Source organism: Halyomorpha halys, unplaced genomic scaffold, assembly GCF_000696795.3.
Source record: "Halyomorpha halys isolate HHAL.00 unplaced genomic scaffold, Hhal_1.1 Scaffold1282.1, whole genome shotgun sequence".
Classification (NCBI taxonomy): domain Eukaryota; kingdom Metazoa; phylum Arthropoda; class Insecta; order Hemiptera; family Pentatomidae; genus Halyomorpha; species Halyomorpha halys.
The window spans coordinates 437,969-454,632 of NW_027108234.1; the positions used below are offsets into that span (position 1 = coordinate 437,969).

The 16,664-nt window shown below is 30.6% G+C and overlaps 2 protein-coding genes across 6 annotated transcripts in view; both read left to right on the plus strand.

The window, feature by feature from the left end:
- LOC106689118 (inactive ubiquitin carboxyl-terminal hydrolase MINDY-4B) overlaps nucleotides 1-2,032 on the plus strand; it is a 48,304-nt gene extending 46,272 nt beyond the window's left edge. For all 4 annotated transcript variants that reach the window (XM_014433910.3, XM_067046599.1, XM_067046598.1 and 1 more), the window contains 2 exons: nucleotides 1,612-1,755; nucleotides 1,900-2,032. In XM_014433910.3, coding sequence (XP_014289396.3) covers nucleotides 1,612-1,755; nucleotides 1,900-1,951 — 196 coding nt within the window. In that variant the 3' untranslated portion in view covers nucleotides 1,952-2,032. The remainder of the gene's footprint in view (nucleotides 1-1,611; nucleotides 1,756-1,899) is intronic.
- Nucleotides 2,033-4,858: 2,826 nt separating this feature from the next.
- Nucleotides 4,859-16,664, plus strand: part of LOC106689117 (gamma-tubulin complex component 3) — a 13,042-nt gene continuing 1,236 nt past the window's right edge. Inside the window, exons 1-12 of one of the 2 annotated variants that reach the window (XM_014433906.2) lie at nucleotides 4,859-4,978; nucleotides 6,850-6,944; nucleotides 7,052-7,182; nucleotides 8,420-8,596; nucleotides 10,943-11,155; nucleotides 11,893-12,029; nucleotides 12,105-12,256; nucleotides 13,314-13,509; nucleotides 13,803-14,016; nucleotides 14,968-15,100; nucleotides 15,678-15,898; nucleotides 16,501-16,656. In XM_014433906.2, the coding sequence (XP_014289392.1) occupies nucleotides 4,977-4,978; nucleotides 6,850-6,944; nucleotides 7,052-7,182; nucleotides 8,420-8,596; nucleotides 10,943-11,155; nucleotides 11,893-12,029; nucleotides 12,105-12,256; nucleotides 13,314-13,509; nucleotides 13,803-14,016; nucleotides 14,968-15,100; nucleotides 15,678-15,898; nucleotides 16,501-16,656 (1,827 nt within the window). In that variant the 5' untranslated portion in view covers nucleotides 4,859-4,976. Of the gene's footprint in view, nucleotides 4,979-5,004; nucleotides 5,166-6,849; nucleotides 6,945-7,051; nucleotides 7,183-8,419; nucleotides 8,597-10,942; nucleotides 11,156-11,892; nucleotides 12,030-12,104; nucleotides 12,257-13,313; nucleotides 13,510-13,802; nucleotides 14,017-14,967; nucleotides 15,101-15,677; nucleotides 15,899-16,500; nucleotides 16,657-16,664 lie in introns of those variants that run through there. The other variant, XM_014433908.2, reaches the window with a different exon arrangement.

A 16,664-nucleotide genomic window follows, 5' to 3' on the forward strand; every position in this document is an offset into this window, starting at 1 on the left:
AAACCAAACAAAAAAACAATATTTACATAATTCAAAAAGTAGTGTATTAAAAATTAAATAGATAATAAAACAATGACACTGATGTTTCTATATTAATTGAAAATTATATAAATAACAAGGGTATAAATGATCATAAAGAATATAAAAATTGAGTTCTCTCTTACAAAATGTATTTGCACATACGAAAAGCCATTTTTTCATTATAACTACGAACAAGTAACATCTCTCGTAATGAAATTATACCATTTAGAACGTTTTAAAAACTTATTTTGGGATAGAGTTCTCTCGCAATGCGAATAGTAAAGTACTATAATATAAAGTATATGCCGATATAATGGCTCTGCTACTTTTCACCAATGCAGCAAAGGCCGATATAATCGCCCCCCAGTATTAAAATGTTAAATGCTTCTACGAGTTAGAGAATCGTAACTTAAAAAGCCTTTCCTTGGTTTTTCAATAAGCCTAAAGCCGGATCCACACTTTTGACACTTGCTCTATAGCCATAATACCAATAAATGTTTGGCAAACAAAGAAAGTAACAAACGCTGTTGTTCCAAAGAGATACAAATGGTAGATATCGGACTAGTGTCGGCTATGATCTTCCATTTACCTTTTTTTAACAATAAAAAGGCATAGAATAAAAATAGTCCAAATGAAGTAAAACGAAGATATCGATAGACATCGAAGATAAAAAAGGTAGGTAAACGAAGTAGGTGGTAGATAATAAAAATTCATATAAATAGTACTACATAACCTATAAATCCAACTTTGGTTCTGGAATGGTATCAAATATTTGTTAGATTAACTATCCAGGCACATAATGTCTTTATAAATGCGTATTTGTGCTATGTTAAATAAAAAAAAAATGCTAAAGTTAATTCACAAGATTTGAAACAATGTACTCGTATTTACATCAAGTTAAAATATTGATGGATCACGGTAGCCATGAGGTAAAGCGCGTGGCTACTAATTTCTAAGATCCGAATTCGAATCCGGCTGGGTAGAAAATTGTTTTCTGTTACACTGTAGCCGTGAGTCAACGCCTGCGGGTTCTGGAGCCCTCCTTGGCCTTAAATTTAGTACCCTTAATTGGGTAAAAAAATGGCGGTCGAGCGTGATTCTGACCAAATCACCTTCTTGCACAACCGTTGGTTTAGTAACAGTACGCATTTACTAAGTACTGAACCCCTGACTCTTCATGGGTTGCACCAGTACAAATTTTAATATATTTTTTTTAATTTTGAAAATACTGTTAATAATTCATTCCAAAGGTTGGGGAAAATTATTTAATTAATTAAAACATTGAGAGCACGAATGCACACTACCACAAGCGCTTGCCCAAATGCCCTTTGATTTTAGGCAAATTCAAATCGACTTGTACCAGCCAATCCAAATAACTCATCCACACGCTTGCACGTGCCCAAATTCTCCATTGTTTGCAGAGTTTTTTCCTTTCAGAACTTTTACTTTTTCAGTCATTAACGTTTATAGATCTATGTATTTTTTACGAATTAAAAAAAAAAAATACTGAAACTTTACTACCCCTTATATTTTATGATTTAGTGATATCCTGATTAATCGTTAACCGTTGTAATTTTTGTACTGTTATAGGTTCGATCTGATTTACCTGACCTGTGGTGGTTTGTACTACCACCTCACCGTGGACACCAGGCAAGCTGGATACACGACCAGGGTCAACTGCGAGGAAACCACAGTATCAAGCATTTCGGGAATGGAGAAAGTAATACAAACAAAGTAAGTAATATGCAGTATGTTATAATGAAATACTAACTTAAAGAGGATATTCGCTCGTTGATAGGTCATTATTTTTTAAGTATTAGATTGAATAATATTGTAAAAAAGTTTATTGAACTTGTCATCTTTATGTTCTTTTTTCAGGTGGCCCGATGCTCAAGTTTTTTGGAACAACGCAACTGCGAAAGCAAGTTAATGTGATATTAGTTAATTATGTAATGTTCGCACAAAATAGACGATTTAAAAAAATATAGTTTCCTCAGATATAGTAATACAACTAGAGTATATATTTTTTCTTGACCTTTTTCCACTCGCTAGAATATAATTAGTTGGTGAAAATAGAGTTGGTGTATTATGTGAGAATTCCAAACACAAGGCCTTGAGTTTCTCAAATCGTTGTAAATTACTAATAAATCAATAGAGGCTTCCTCTTGCTATTAAAAAAACGTAAGTTCAAATAAATTAATAAGATACAGTATATCTTACAACAACAGGCAACAGTATCTCAATAAACTAACAGTTCAACATATCGTTGGTTTGTAAGCTAAATAAACTAAGTCGAAAATTGAAATTTAGAGATATTTGATGATAATTTTTTTTTAATGTTACGAAAATATTAATTTTACTTTTTATAAGAACACTTTTATGACATTAATACATTTTTTGAAGTTCATTCTTTTAAACATTTTTCTCTGGAAAAACCAAATAACTCAAAAATAGAAAATCTTGACTTAATGTGTAATTTGTAAGACGACTATATAATCTTCTATCCTAATACCTGAATTTGTAGCGAAGCACTATAGTTACTTGTTTACACCAATTTGAGATATTCAAGAATTTGTTTTGAAAAATTCAAAATAATTTAATGATATAATTATTGAGGTGATCACTAATATTAATTTCTGATAGTAAGAAATTAATGTAAATATCGCCTCTTGAGATTATTAGTATAGAAGCATAAGTCCAAAATGTATTATGAGGGGAAAAAAGCTTTTCAAAATTTTACAAAATCATAAAATAAATAAAATTACAAGTTTCTTTTCAATTATTTCTTTTAATACTTTGTCTCAAACAGATGTAAATTCTGTTATTCTTTCTGAGGCCCTATGTCGTATGCTACAGGCAAGATGTTGAAATAAACTTTTGCTATTGTGGTAACTTAAAGGGAACCCAACACGGCCAGGCGTTAGATAGTAAAACGAAAGAGTGACATTCAGATTGATCGTGTAAAATGATAATACCAGAACCCCTTAGAAAAAAAAGTAAGTTTTTCACCCAAATGTTTTATTAATTTAATGAAAACTATATAAAATTACTGGTCAAAATTGATAAGTCTGTCAAATATAGTTAGGGAAAATAATATATGGCGGCAGTTTCAAAACTTTATAAAAAAATAATGTTTCATTTAGAGCTCTATATCTTTAAAACTGCCTACAACACTAGAAAATCTAATGCAGCATCATTCAAAGTAGAGTAAATTTGTTAAAATACGAGAAATCAGTAGTTTGTGAATTTATTTTGGGAAAACTATATCTCAGGAATCAATAGACGCACAGGTCTATTAGCACTCAAATTGAAGATTAAAGTGCAATATTTTATAAAGTGGTTTATGATATTTATCTTCATTTTCATGATATTTGCATATGAAATGGTGTCCGAACAACTAGAAATAAATTAAATGAATATCATGAAATGTATCAAATATCATGAAAACTACTCATACGTAATAATAAACTCATATGTAGATAAATACCATAAAGCTACGTTATAGTACTACTAGTCTATTAGTCCGAATAATAATAAATTAACATTTTGTGAATTTATTGTAGTGGATATCATAAAAAATACTAATTCTAGGAAGACAAAGACGTTTTAAGCTATTTTATAGTACATTCAACTAGCTTTAATTTGATAGCTGACAGATATCTTCATTCCTAATGGTTCCTGCGTTCAATGTTTATATAAACTAAGAATTTTCTTCGAACGATATATCAATATCTTGTGAATTTATGTTGGGAAAATAATTTGGTAAATATTATGAAACATCGTCCTGTTCTAACATATGGACCGGAAACGTGGAGCTTCTCCAAAAGAGATAAAAGCAAGCTGATGGTCTTTGGAATAAAAGTACTACGTAGCATTTATGGACCTGTGCGCTCTGTAACGATTGAAGAATGCGGAGTAATGCAGAACTGGGCGCCATAGATAATGGCGAACGTAGTCATTAGAATACAGCGTCTAAAATGGGCGGATCATGTAGCCATGGATGAGAGAGAGACCAATGGGCGAGACTAATTGAGGAGGCCAAGACTCAGCGATGTGTTGTCAGCACCCATGACGATGAAATATTATAAAACTACTACTCCAATGAAAATGAACGCCATAAACTACTTTATAGCCCATTAAACTAGCTTTAATTTGAGTGCTTATAGACATATGTACTTCTAATGGTTCCTGAGATATAGTTCTCCCAAAATAAATTCACTAACTACTAATATTTCGTTATCTCCGATACTATTGAACGAAAACATTGCAGTTAGATCTCATATTTTAGTAAATCTACACTACTTCCTCAAGGTCCTCAGACCCAGCCAGTTCATTTGAAAACATTATAGCTATGCAGTAAAATTTACTGGGGGGTGCGGGTAGCTACGGGGGGCCTGTTCGAAAATTTTCTGTTACCATGTAGCCGTGAGTCAACTCTTGTGGGTCCTGGTGCCCTCCTGAGGACCACCCAGCCTCCTAAATTGGGTACCCTTAATTGAGTAAAAATCTGGCGGTCGAGCGTGATTCTGGCCAAATCACCTCCTTTCACAATCGTTGGTTTAGTAACAGTACTTCCTTACAAAGTACTGAACCCCTGACCCTTCATGGGTTGTAGCCGTACAGATTTAATTTAATTTTTTAGTCAAATTTATTGAAAATAAAATAAATCGGTAGTTGAAATATTGTCTTCATTTAGAGAAGAAATATTTTGAACTTAATGAAGCAAATGATGGCCGAGATGCGATGCCTAAAAGACTTGAGAATAATAATTATCTAGAACATCATTTAGTAGCATATTGTTACTATCAACTGTTACAATACTTAACAATCCGACATATGTTGATTCCATTCAACTTTTAATATAATTAGGAATATAATTAATAATTTAAATGTCAGTTCAAGAATTTTCCAATAACAAATAGTTCCACATAAACAAAGAAAAACTTCCTTCTTCAATGTAAGTTGATGATTATACATTTTAGTAAATAATTATGAACACATCTGGTTTGAATGAAATTCAGTCTAATTAAAAAACTTTAAAGCCATGAAAAATAATTAATAGATGAATCATAAATTAAAACAAAGAATATGTGAAACAAAATATACTTCAATTAATTTATTACTCGAAATCAGGAATGATAAAGGTAAGATACACCAATACTAAGCAAATGAAAAATGAAGTTTACACTAGATTATAAATCCCTTTCTTCAATATATTTACATCACGACATCAATGTTGTATAAGTCGAATAAAACAGATTTTAGCCACTCCTTTTTAGTGAATGTTTCTAAGATTTTTAAGCTTTCAGCAAATTAACCGATTACATTTTTGAAATTCATCTGAAAGTTATTCCACATATAATGGAAGGCAAAAAAAGAAGTTTTGTTCTTTGTAAAGAAGTTAAAAAACATATATTGTAATTTCCTGCATTAATGACTAATATTTGGTCGGAAAAAAAATATTCATAATTGTGTTAAAAGTGCGTAAGCTAACGCTGAGAAGAGCTGCAAAACATCGGAGAGCCAGGGAACTTTGATTAATTTCTGAATAATGAGAAGATGAATAATAATAAAAATCACTGCAGTACGATGTTGATGCGAAGGGTTGAACTATGGGTAAGGAGGAGAAATGATTTATTCCTGCCATTGACCACCACATAGAAACCAATAATTTTTTTATGCAAATTTGGTTCAGGCATGTGTCCCCGGTCTTTGGTCGATATTTAACCACTAAACGACGCCTAATGTCATAGACAATCCAATTTTCACCACACGCGACTAGCATTTCGAAAAATAGGCTGTTTTTTTTGGCCTAGTCGCGCATTTCTCGTAACGCTTCAGCTCATTACGTAGCCATAGATTACCTTTTTTACTCCACCAATATTCTTAAAGTGTCGAGAAACTGGTGATACACTTATATTCAGTTGTGTTTCAAGTCCTTTAACTGTTAGGTAAGGATTTTATTCCGCAATAAGACACAGTAAGTTAATAGTCGTTAAGAGAGATCTTCCTCTGGACTGGTTATCCAAAACTGAGTCACCAGCCAAAATTTTCCAAGCCACCATTGAATGGTCCTTTCGTTACAAAAACCCTTCCTAAACGCCGTGATAATGTTTCTTGCGCCTTGGGCTACCAAGTGGCCAAGTTTAAACTCATAACAAAATACTAGAAAATCTCGTGTTTTCATGGTCATATTGGATGACATACTAAACAATGTGCAATCAACTGCAATACTTGTAAATATTAACAAAAAAGAGAGGATTAATAACAACTCATTAAAATCAATAAGCATAGTTAACAAGAAAAGTCCACGAATCAGTCTTCCTCTAGACCTCATTCCTCTTGGATTCCCCTGATAAAGCATCTCCGAGCCGTTCCATACGTAGAACTCGAACGAACGGAGAGATAGTATGTTGTTTTTCCATAAGCGGGTAACCTCTTCCTTCAATTCAAGGTCCAAGTATCCGTCTTAAGATTATCCTTTCGAACTCATCTATTCATTCTGCAGATCCCTTTTCTTTGGGAATGACAAAACTTAAAAAAATAAAAACCTTTATTTTATTTTTCATCGGCAGTATTCCAGAGATAGTGCCATAAATTGGAATTTTTGGCACTACTAGGGTAGTGGTATTTTGGTCCAGAAAGTAATATATTTAGAATTTATCTAATAAAAAAAAACTAGAAAACCTAAACATTAAATGTTCAGTCATAATTATATAAGAAACCCTTCTCAAAAACATTCTATTGAATATTTTAATACAGATCAGAAGTTAATTATATTTAGCCTAATCACTGAAGCGAATTTCAACAATACAATGTCTCAAATAGGTTACTAAACTATAACAAAAAAGATTATGGAATGGGGGCCTTTGTCACCTTTCAGTGTAAAGAGTCAGGCGAGAGAGCAAGATTTACTTGTACAGGTGAGATAATAATTATTGATTTTTATAACGAATTATTATTGAAGTAATTTAGCTTCAATAATAGTTCATAAATCTATAATTAATAATGATTATGTGAAAAAATTTAGATCGTGGAAGGCTTACACAGCAAAATGTTTTTCAAGACATACTTAATTTCATTCAAGGCGAAGATTTTCATAAAAATAGGAATGAAGATCAGTTCATGAAAGGAGATGTTTTCACTACAGAAAAGAAATATGTGCGTATTATTAATGCATTGTAAATTCTATGTCATGAAAAGTAGTTAAATAATTTTCCGTTCAATTGATTTGTTAAAAAAAAAAAAAATGATTTAACACCTCAACTTCAGTATATGAGTATTTGGAATCAAATAAAAATCAATGAAAGTAACCTTTAAAAATTTATAAATCAGTTGAATATTCTGAAGTTGAATCTACAGTAGAACCCTCTTATCCGAAAACTGCGTTATCCGGTAAAGTTTTAATGTATTTGCTCGTTTCATATTTGTCGTCCACAATAAACTGATGTGAAATTATATGATAATATTATGTAAAATTTACAATCATAACTAACGAAATGCATAATTTAAGATATATTTATCAAAATTATAGGCTCGTCTAAATTCACAATTTTCCACTTCGGAAAATTTTCTAACAAATAAGAAAAAGTACTGACCTCCTAGAAAAAAAGATAATAACAACAATTAAATATATACAAATGAAAGAAATGTATGTACATATAACGGCTAACTAATACATCTTGTTTTGCCAGAGTGGCATTATAAGATAAGTTGCAGGGACCGCTGAAGGCGGTGTCATCGTAGATGGCATGTTTGTCTTGAGCTTACTAGGAATAGAGAGGGGCTATTCCGGCTGGCGTTGATAAAATAATGTTTTTAAACTTGCAATATTTATTTTCATGTCTGATTACATCACACATCACGTGGATTCATTATCAGTTGGTCGTTTTATGATCTAGGAGGTTTAGGAATTAATAGTTATTTATAAAAAATGTGAGCCCTATTTGGCTAAATTTAGGGGCTGTTAAAATAGGAATAAAATTTCTTCATAGAAATACTCCCTCCACTGTTTTGTTCGTAATACGCATTTAAGCTAAGAATCCAATTTCTTATTGTCTCCTGTAGCGTTAACAAACTTTTTCCTCCATTGCTCTAATTCAAGGAATGTGTTTTGAGATGGTTTTCCGCGAGACATATTTTACAGTGGATGATACGTTAGTTAAAAGGAAGAGAGTAATAATCTTTTTCCCTTTTTTTTTTTTATTTACATTGCTTAGAAAAAAGTGTCAGTGATACAAGAAAATTGTGATTTACTCATCATGCCGTTAATTATCCGGAATTTCTTGTTAATCGGAAGAGGACTAGCCTCATTATTCTGGATAAACAGGGTTCTACTGTACCTACCTATTTTTTTCTTTGATAATTTCATATATTTACACTAATGAAACTATCACAGCAAAATATTCAAGAGCAAAAGATTTACAATGAAACCATGAAGTTTTGTACGATATACAAGAACTCTCACATCCTACTTGAAAGTCAAAATCAATGTATGGCAGCTGAAGGAATGGTAAATCATATAAGAGGCATTTTACAAGATTATTACAAAATCGTAGCTGAACTGAACTCAGAGGTAAGAATTGATTGATGGTAGGGAATGAAAAAAAAAAGACATATTTTGGTCTGTTTTATACAACTTACATTAATTTTCCAACTAAAGTTCCATTAAAAATTATGAAACATCTATTTCTACTTTCTCTTGCCTGTATATCAAATATATAGAATGGGTATGTATTGCGATTATGAATTATGAATCTGCGTTTTTAACAGAAATACAGATTAAGATTCCATGAGTTGAAGTAACCAAGTTTCATAAAAGGGCTTCTCTGTGTGTTTGTGAAAAGTCCTGTTAGAAAACGAAAAATACTGAGAAACTGAAATTATGTAATTAAAGTAGGTACAGGCCTGAGATGTAACAAAAATTTACTCTTTCGGTGAGACAATTAGCTGAAATCGACTTACCTAAAATGCCACTTCATATTTTTGATTTTACACTCATCTCCAAAATGGTTCCAACGACTTTAATTAAACTCACATCAGTATACGATCAAGTGATGTTTAGTATCAACTAGGTTTGAATAGCAGTGCTTATATGCAGAATTTTCAAAATATTTAAAGTACCTTGCATTTTATTTACTTAAAATAAATAATTAACCATTTCAGTAGTAAACAAATAACTTATCCTGTAAATTGGTTATCATACATTTAGCCTAAATAATTTGAATTAAAACGGTTCTATTTCTTTTAATTTAACGCAGTCAAATAGTTTAGGAAAAAATATTGGAGACCATTTCTTTTCTATAGAAGCTTAAAAATGGTAAACAAAGATAATCGAATGATCTTTTTTGAAAAAAAAGTATATTATATATACATAAAAATATGTAGATTTACATCAAAATGTATATACAAATATACATATAGTTGACCGTATAACTTAAAACAGCCCTGCAAAGTGGGGGGTAATGTCGGACATGAATGTGTTAAAAACTATTTGTTCTTCTTGGGCCGCAACTCTAACCATCTCCTTATATTTAAAAAAAGTAATTGGTTTACTTCTTTACAACCATAGGTTTTTGACTTCAGCGAAACATGTGCGGCTGAAACGTGGCGGAACTTGCGCTAACTTACGTTTAAATAGTCCCATTGTAAGTCTCTAAGATTTATGAAAGATACCGCAAAAATATCGATCAAAACAAAAACGACCGTACCGTATTGGTAATTAACTATTTAAATGAAAATTAAAAGCAACTTACATGTTTTTATAATACCGCCGAAAAAACTTACTCTTTAAACTTACGATAACACTGATAAAATGAAGTAAAAAGTCTTATATTGGGGTGTGAGGTCTATTATTGGTCGTAGTCAAATTAAAAAAAAAATTCTTTGGGACTTGCCAATACTTACGCTAAGCAGTACGCAGATGTATTGATAATTAGTAGTTATTGATAGTTCCTAATAACTTTCCATAATTATTGATAGTTTCTCGATAATTATGTTTGTTCCTTGGTTCTTTTAATTTTTAATATGCATTCAACATAAAATTGTTTTTAAATTTAACAACCAAATTGCTTTTGGTTGAATTAAAATTTCTGTTTTGATATATTTTAAATAAATTTATTCCACTATTATTTAAAGGAAAAATTTATATTGAGTTTGAAATAAAAACCGTTGGGGTTTTTCATAGATTTTTTAAATAAAAAATAATTATTTAATCATATTCATAAATATTTATAGCGGTTCTTCTTTTCGATGGATCCAACCTTAAATTCCAGCAACTCAATCATGGGCTGGATTAACGTTGTGTTTTACAATTTTTTTTTTTATTGTGTTTTTATTTCATAACGTAAATTAAAATATTGCTAAAACAATAATATGGTTTGTAATTCTATGATAACATTACTACAAATATTGGGATAGAGTTATAGGTGACACCAAGTGCATCATTATTATAAGAAAATAAGAGTTAAACATTGGTCGGTCTGTTACGCACAATTTAAATATTCTAACATACTTATTCCAGCCTATGATTTAATTATTGATTCTCAGGTATTTTTATTGAATTCTCAAAATGGTGAAAATTCTCCAAATCAATCCATTAAGTTTGCTCCACTTTTTGATTTAAAGCATAAAACAAGCAGACATCAACGAAGTGTAAACTTGGTAATTTTTATTTAATTTAAACTTCCAGGAAACTGAGGCATAAATTTCAGATTTTTCTGACTCCTGTAAGAGGGTTGAAAACAAAGAAAATATTTTTAAAAATGGCCAAAATGTGGTGCAAAGTAATCCTCTTTTAATTATTTTCTCAAACTTATCACTTCAACTGGAATATTAATTTAGAAAAAAAAATAATAATCGTAGTTTAGTTATTTTAACTAATTATAATTAAAAGTCAACTAATTCGATTGTTGTATTTTAGAGTAATCTTAGCACAGATTCCGAAGCTCGTGACATAAGTTTAAGAAGTGCACTGGTATGGTCAAGGAAGTCAGTGATCGTTCTTCAGCACATAACTTATATTTTAGAAAACACAAAGCACCAGCAAGGAAGCTTAATTTTAAATCCTTTAATCAAGTTATTACCACTCGGCAACCCAGAATTAAGAAACATTACTATGCAAATCTTTGAGGGTGTAAGTGTGACAATGTTTGTTTACAATTTGATTTTTTAATTATAATGAATAACATTAATTATCATGCCCACAAAAAACGAATAACTACATTACAAATGCTCTTAACATTCGATTTGTAGGCGCTAAGGATATTGTATGTATTCCATGATGTGAGTTCTGAGTTAATTTATCGTCCTTATAAGGCACTCTATATCCAATCTTTCAATTGTTGTCAATAATTTTCTTCAGGGATCATTTTAATTTTATATACCAATATTATATGCGTTACAACTGCACTATAAGGCTCCTTCTCTGAGTGATTGGATCTCGCATTTGCTGGTGTTAAGTTTCACATAATACAGTGAGCACAAACGTTCTTGAGATCTGCCTCCAGAGTGACCGAACTTCTCTTCCAGAAACTTATGGAGAAGGGTTTTATGTTTCGATACAATTTCGCTTAGTCTACTTCAGTCCTTAGTGCTTTAATATCGGAATTAGGAAGTCCACATCTTCAAGAAATTCGAGTATTTCTTCAATTAGAGGTTAAAAAAAAAATTGGTCCACGTCCTTATTGATTACTGAGGATGGCCTTCTTTTTTAACGTTACGATCTCCTTAGCGAACCTTTGAATGTGTCAGTAATTTTATTAAATAACATATAACATTGAAGATTTTAATAAACTCATTTATATTCTATGTTCGATTGGTATAAATAATGTTCCATTAGTTTCATGAGTAATTTTGAATCGATTTTATAAGGCGGCGGAAGCATTTTGTAAAATGATATGGCTCTGGCTGATAATGGGAATATTAAACGACCCGTATGGCGAATTTTTCGTTACTGAAAATGAAACAATATCAAAACCAAGCACTTGGAACACGAGGTATTGCCTTAGGTAAATAATATTTTTTATCGTTTTTACAACAGCCTAATCCCAGATGTTCAACGACTGATATCTTCTTATCAACAGGGTCGAAGCCATTCCAACATCTCTACCAATTAATATAGCAAAATTAATTATGGATGCTGGAAAAATGTTGAATTTTCTGCAAAATATATGTGGTGAAACAGTACCTTTTACAAACGCCCGATTACATATAAGTAATCTTCAACAAGAGAAGCGTAAGTGAAAACATTTACTATTGGTGATGATTTCTATAAGCAATCATCAAAAGGTAATAATTAAAAAAAATATATATATATATATTTATGACTCGAAATCTATATGGATTGGATCTCATTCTTGTATTGCGAAGTGAGAATCCAAGAATCGGAAGGCACGAGAGGTAGGAAGGAATGTCGAAAAGTTGAGTCTTTTTTTTTTTTCATCTTCAGGTGGAAACCCTTGTAGAACAAATAGAATAATCTTCCATCTGGTCCAATTGTTGGAGTGGGTTCTTAGTCGGTAAAACCTTTTGAGATGAGGAATGTTGTTCATTGACTTGCTCTAATCTCTCCCTGTTCACGACCATACAATCTTTTCTCCTCTTTCCTTTCCTTGTCGGTCTTCCCAAAATTAATTTTATTATTTAATATTATTTTCAGAGTACGTTAGTGTTATATGAGATATGTCATCAGAGTACATTGATAACGCTAATAATGACTTTTGCCTTAAGAATACTCTTACTATACTCACAAAGAGAATCGAAATTCCCAGATGGTTGCTCTCATTCTGACTTCCTCTTTTCTTATGCATGAGATTCACTACTACTTCCCAATCCTTAATCATCTTCTTTCCTTTCCAAATCAGATTCAGAATATCTGTTGGTCTTTGCTTTATCAATACTGATGGTGGCTTACTGCAGTTCTTCGCTGACAAGAAAGTCTTACCCAACATCTGCATCACTCTGAGTCTCACTCAGCTCAACATCTATTCCCACCACCTATGTATAAGATACTCCTACCTTCTTTTCCTGATGTGTTCATCATGTCAGATGATGTCTACCACTCCTTAACTTGATTCTTTTCAAAAAAGTTGGTCAGTCCCTTCTCATTTCTTCGAGCATTTGATAGAAGACTTTCTGGGTTTCTCCACGTCCTCTGTCTACTAGTAATTTTGTTTTGAAAGCAGTTGCTTGGAAGCCATACATGAAATAAATATTATTATAGAACTAGTTAAACAAAGAAGTTATTTATTACAAATAAGTTAATAAATATTCCCCTTGAATTACTCTTTCAGATTGTGGTCTCTTACCATTAATAACAGGGGATGGAGAACTTAACTGCCAAATGCATAGGATTTTTGAAGAATATGGAAGAATGGTTTTAATAGTAATGAATGAAAAGTTTTCTTTGATAGAATATTTTCATGGAGTGTATTGGTACATATTTTTAAAATTAAGTAATTTTGGAAGATTTTTTATTGAATTAATTCAGTAAGTATGATTTACTTTATTGTATATAATAAAATGCGAAATTTTATGGTGAACCCAAAGGTTCAATACCCATATTATAGACGATTAATTCTGACATACTTCTTTTCATTGATTGTGACCATAATCAAATCCCAAATCAAAGTAACAAGCTAAATACTATATCTTATTGAATAAAAATGAAGAGATGTTCACAGTGTCATTATAAAAAAAAAAATATTACGAAAAAAAGAAATTTTCTTTAACATAACAAAACTACTAAATTGTATTACTAATCTAGAAACTTGCCATTGCAGCCCATTACTTCACCTTCCAATTGAAAAGTTGCGAATTGATTGTTTAAGAAGGAAACTAAAAAGAGCTGTGATAGCAACTTCCCCTTACAATAGAAAAAAGAGGAGACTACAAGAAACAAGATGCATAACAGCTGATTGGTACATAAGCACCCCAACAGACAAACTTAGTGATGTTCTTCAAATTAATTATGATCCAGGAGGCCCTTTGAAATCTGTGAGTTTATTAAAGCAAAGCCAAGAACCTTACAACAATATAATCAACCACTAAAGTGGTTTACTTTGCTCCTTAAAGGATATGATTGTACCATTGATGTTAAGTTTTCTGTCACTAAGTGTGGTTCACCAGTGGTAGTAAAAAAGGTCGAAACGACTGAGTGGGAAAAAGGAGAAGCATACTATCTGACTTATGGGTGCTATGTTCAATGGAAAAATAATCGTAGGTTACCAGGTAGATTTCTTTCAGCTGCTATCCTCCTTTAAACAACATGTAAACTTTTATTGCTAGAACTGTTAACTTAAAAGTTTTTCAAGTTCTATCCGGATTAAGAAGCAAATATCAGTTTTAATTATAAATCTCCAAATGCTGGATGCAAAGTTCAGTGTAAAAATAACCATTGGTTTGTCTGGTATTTTTCTTTCACTCCATATTATTCCCGGCTTAACATCTCTCAAACTGTTATAGCTAGATTGCTTCCCGAAGAATAAAAGTAAGAATGAACATCGGAATTTTTCATAGAATTCGCAAACAAAAAATTTAATTTGTTACTTCACTTTCATAGATTTTTAATAATTCTTTGCTCCAGTGATAATGAACTAAAATTGTACTAGCTTATGATTTTTATTTTTTTATTATAAATTTTAGAAAGAAGTGCAAATTTGCATTTTAATTACTAATTTTTCCTCTGGATTGGTTGGCATTATTTTTTTTTTTTAATTAATTTAAAGGAACAGTTAATGTAAATAGCCAGTTAAGTTATGAAGTTTACCAAATTCAAAAATACATTTTTATAAAACATCCTAACTCATTGTCAGTTCAACTAGTAATGAAAGCAATTTTTCAAATTAAATTACTATCAAGTAAAAAAATAAAAATGAGAATATAAAATAAATTTAATTTTAAAGAGAAAGCGAACTTGCTTGAACTTATTTTTGTTTATGTTTTCAGATATTCTATATATATGAAACATCTTATCAGAAAATGTTTGCTTTTTTATGGAGAAAACAACATATCCAGTTTTCATTATGTAATCAGAGAAAGATTTTGTTGTATATAATGAAAAAAGTTAATCTTGATGAAAGTAGGTATGTTACTACTTAGATGTCAATGCCAGTACTACTATATTAAAATATCCACTACTGTATAATAATAAAACATATCATATTATACACTGTAATTAGTTAATTTATTACTTCACATATTAACTAATTAATAAACCAAAAATAAGTTAAATCCTCAATTTCATAATGTTCATAACTTAGACAAAAAAAAATTAAAATAATCAAATAAAGATTCTCACTTTTCTTTTTTTGGTTTTACAAAATCATATATACTGAAAAATGGAGGAGGAACAAAAAATGGCTTATTTGGTATTAGAAAAAAAAATTTTGTTTTAAAAAAATTTATTAGTCTTAGTTAATACTCAAAATTAATAAAATACCTCAAGTTCTTCCTTCTTAATACATAATTTTTCTCTAGTTAAAGTTAGACTAAAAAATATTTTACACTTTTTAATTTTAAAAACTATAACTGTCAAAGCCAAAAATAATAGTAATAATAAAACGGGGATTAGGAGTATTATCTATTATTTATATATCATAAATTATACTTCTCTATATGGACAATTAAAATTTTTATCGCCAGAAAATGTATTTCAGAAACAAATGATTGTTGGCGAACTTTGTTTTGGTTTGTTTCTGTCATGATGCAATTCATTTACCAGCTTGATTATTATTTTATGTACGAAATAATTGAAAAGGAATGGAATCATTTTTGGAAAATTTTAAATGACGCAAAATGCATTAATGAAGTCACACATGTTTATGGAAAAATGCTGGATAACATTCTTAACGGAACTATGCAAACTGAGGAGAACAAGGTAACTATTGTAATGTTGGCTGTCGAAATAAGAAAATCAAGTATTAGGCTAAAACAAACTAAATCAACTTTTTTTCTTCTCAATAATCCAGATAGTTCAAAACTAAAAAGTTTCTTTTCTAAGAAGAGTCTTATGGAGTACAGCCATCAAGATATGATATATGATTTTGCAAGGATTAAATGACCCATTTAAAAAAAAAAAATCTTCCTCTGAAGTACCTTAAATTTTGTTAATCTGAAAAAAAATATAAAGTTCTCATTGCAGCAATTCCAATCAGGAACAAAATTCATATTCGTTATCCTCACCTTGAGAAACCCTAAATACAAATTACTGTAGCAACAGAAAAATAAAAATTTTTTGTTCATAATTTTCGTCTTCTCTGGTATTTAGATTTTTGTTTCCCCCCCCCCCAAAAAAAAATCACAAAAAAAGCGATAACTCCAACACAATGCCACCAACCTACACAAAATTTATGGACCCATGTAGAGTGGAATATGAAAGTTGTGTTATACAATACATACACTGTACCAAATTTTTATTAAATATATTTCAAACATTTGATGTATTCTAGTTTAACTACTTATTTTGATTTGTTTTTTTAGGAAGCAAAAGTGTTTCAGAATTTTTTTTATACTTTAGTAATCGATGTTGAAAAGATAGTGGAAAACATGGAAAAAAAATTATTAAGAACAAATGGCCACACAGATAATCCAATGAAAACTATAGCAGAGATAAAAATTTTTCAGAATAATTTTGCAGTAAGCAT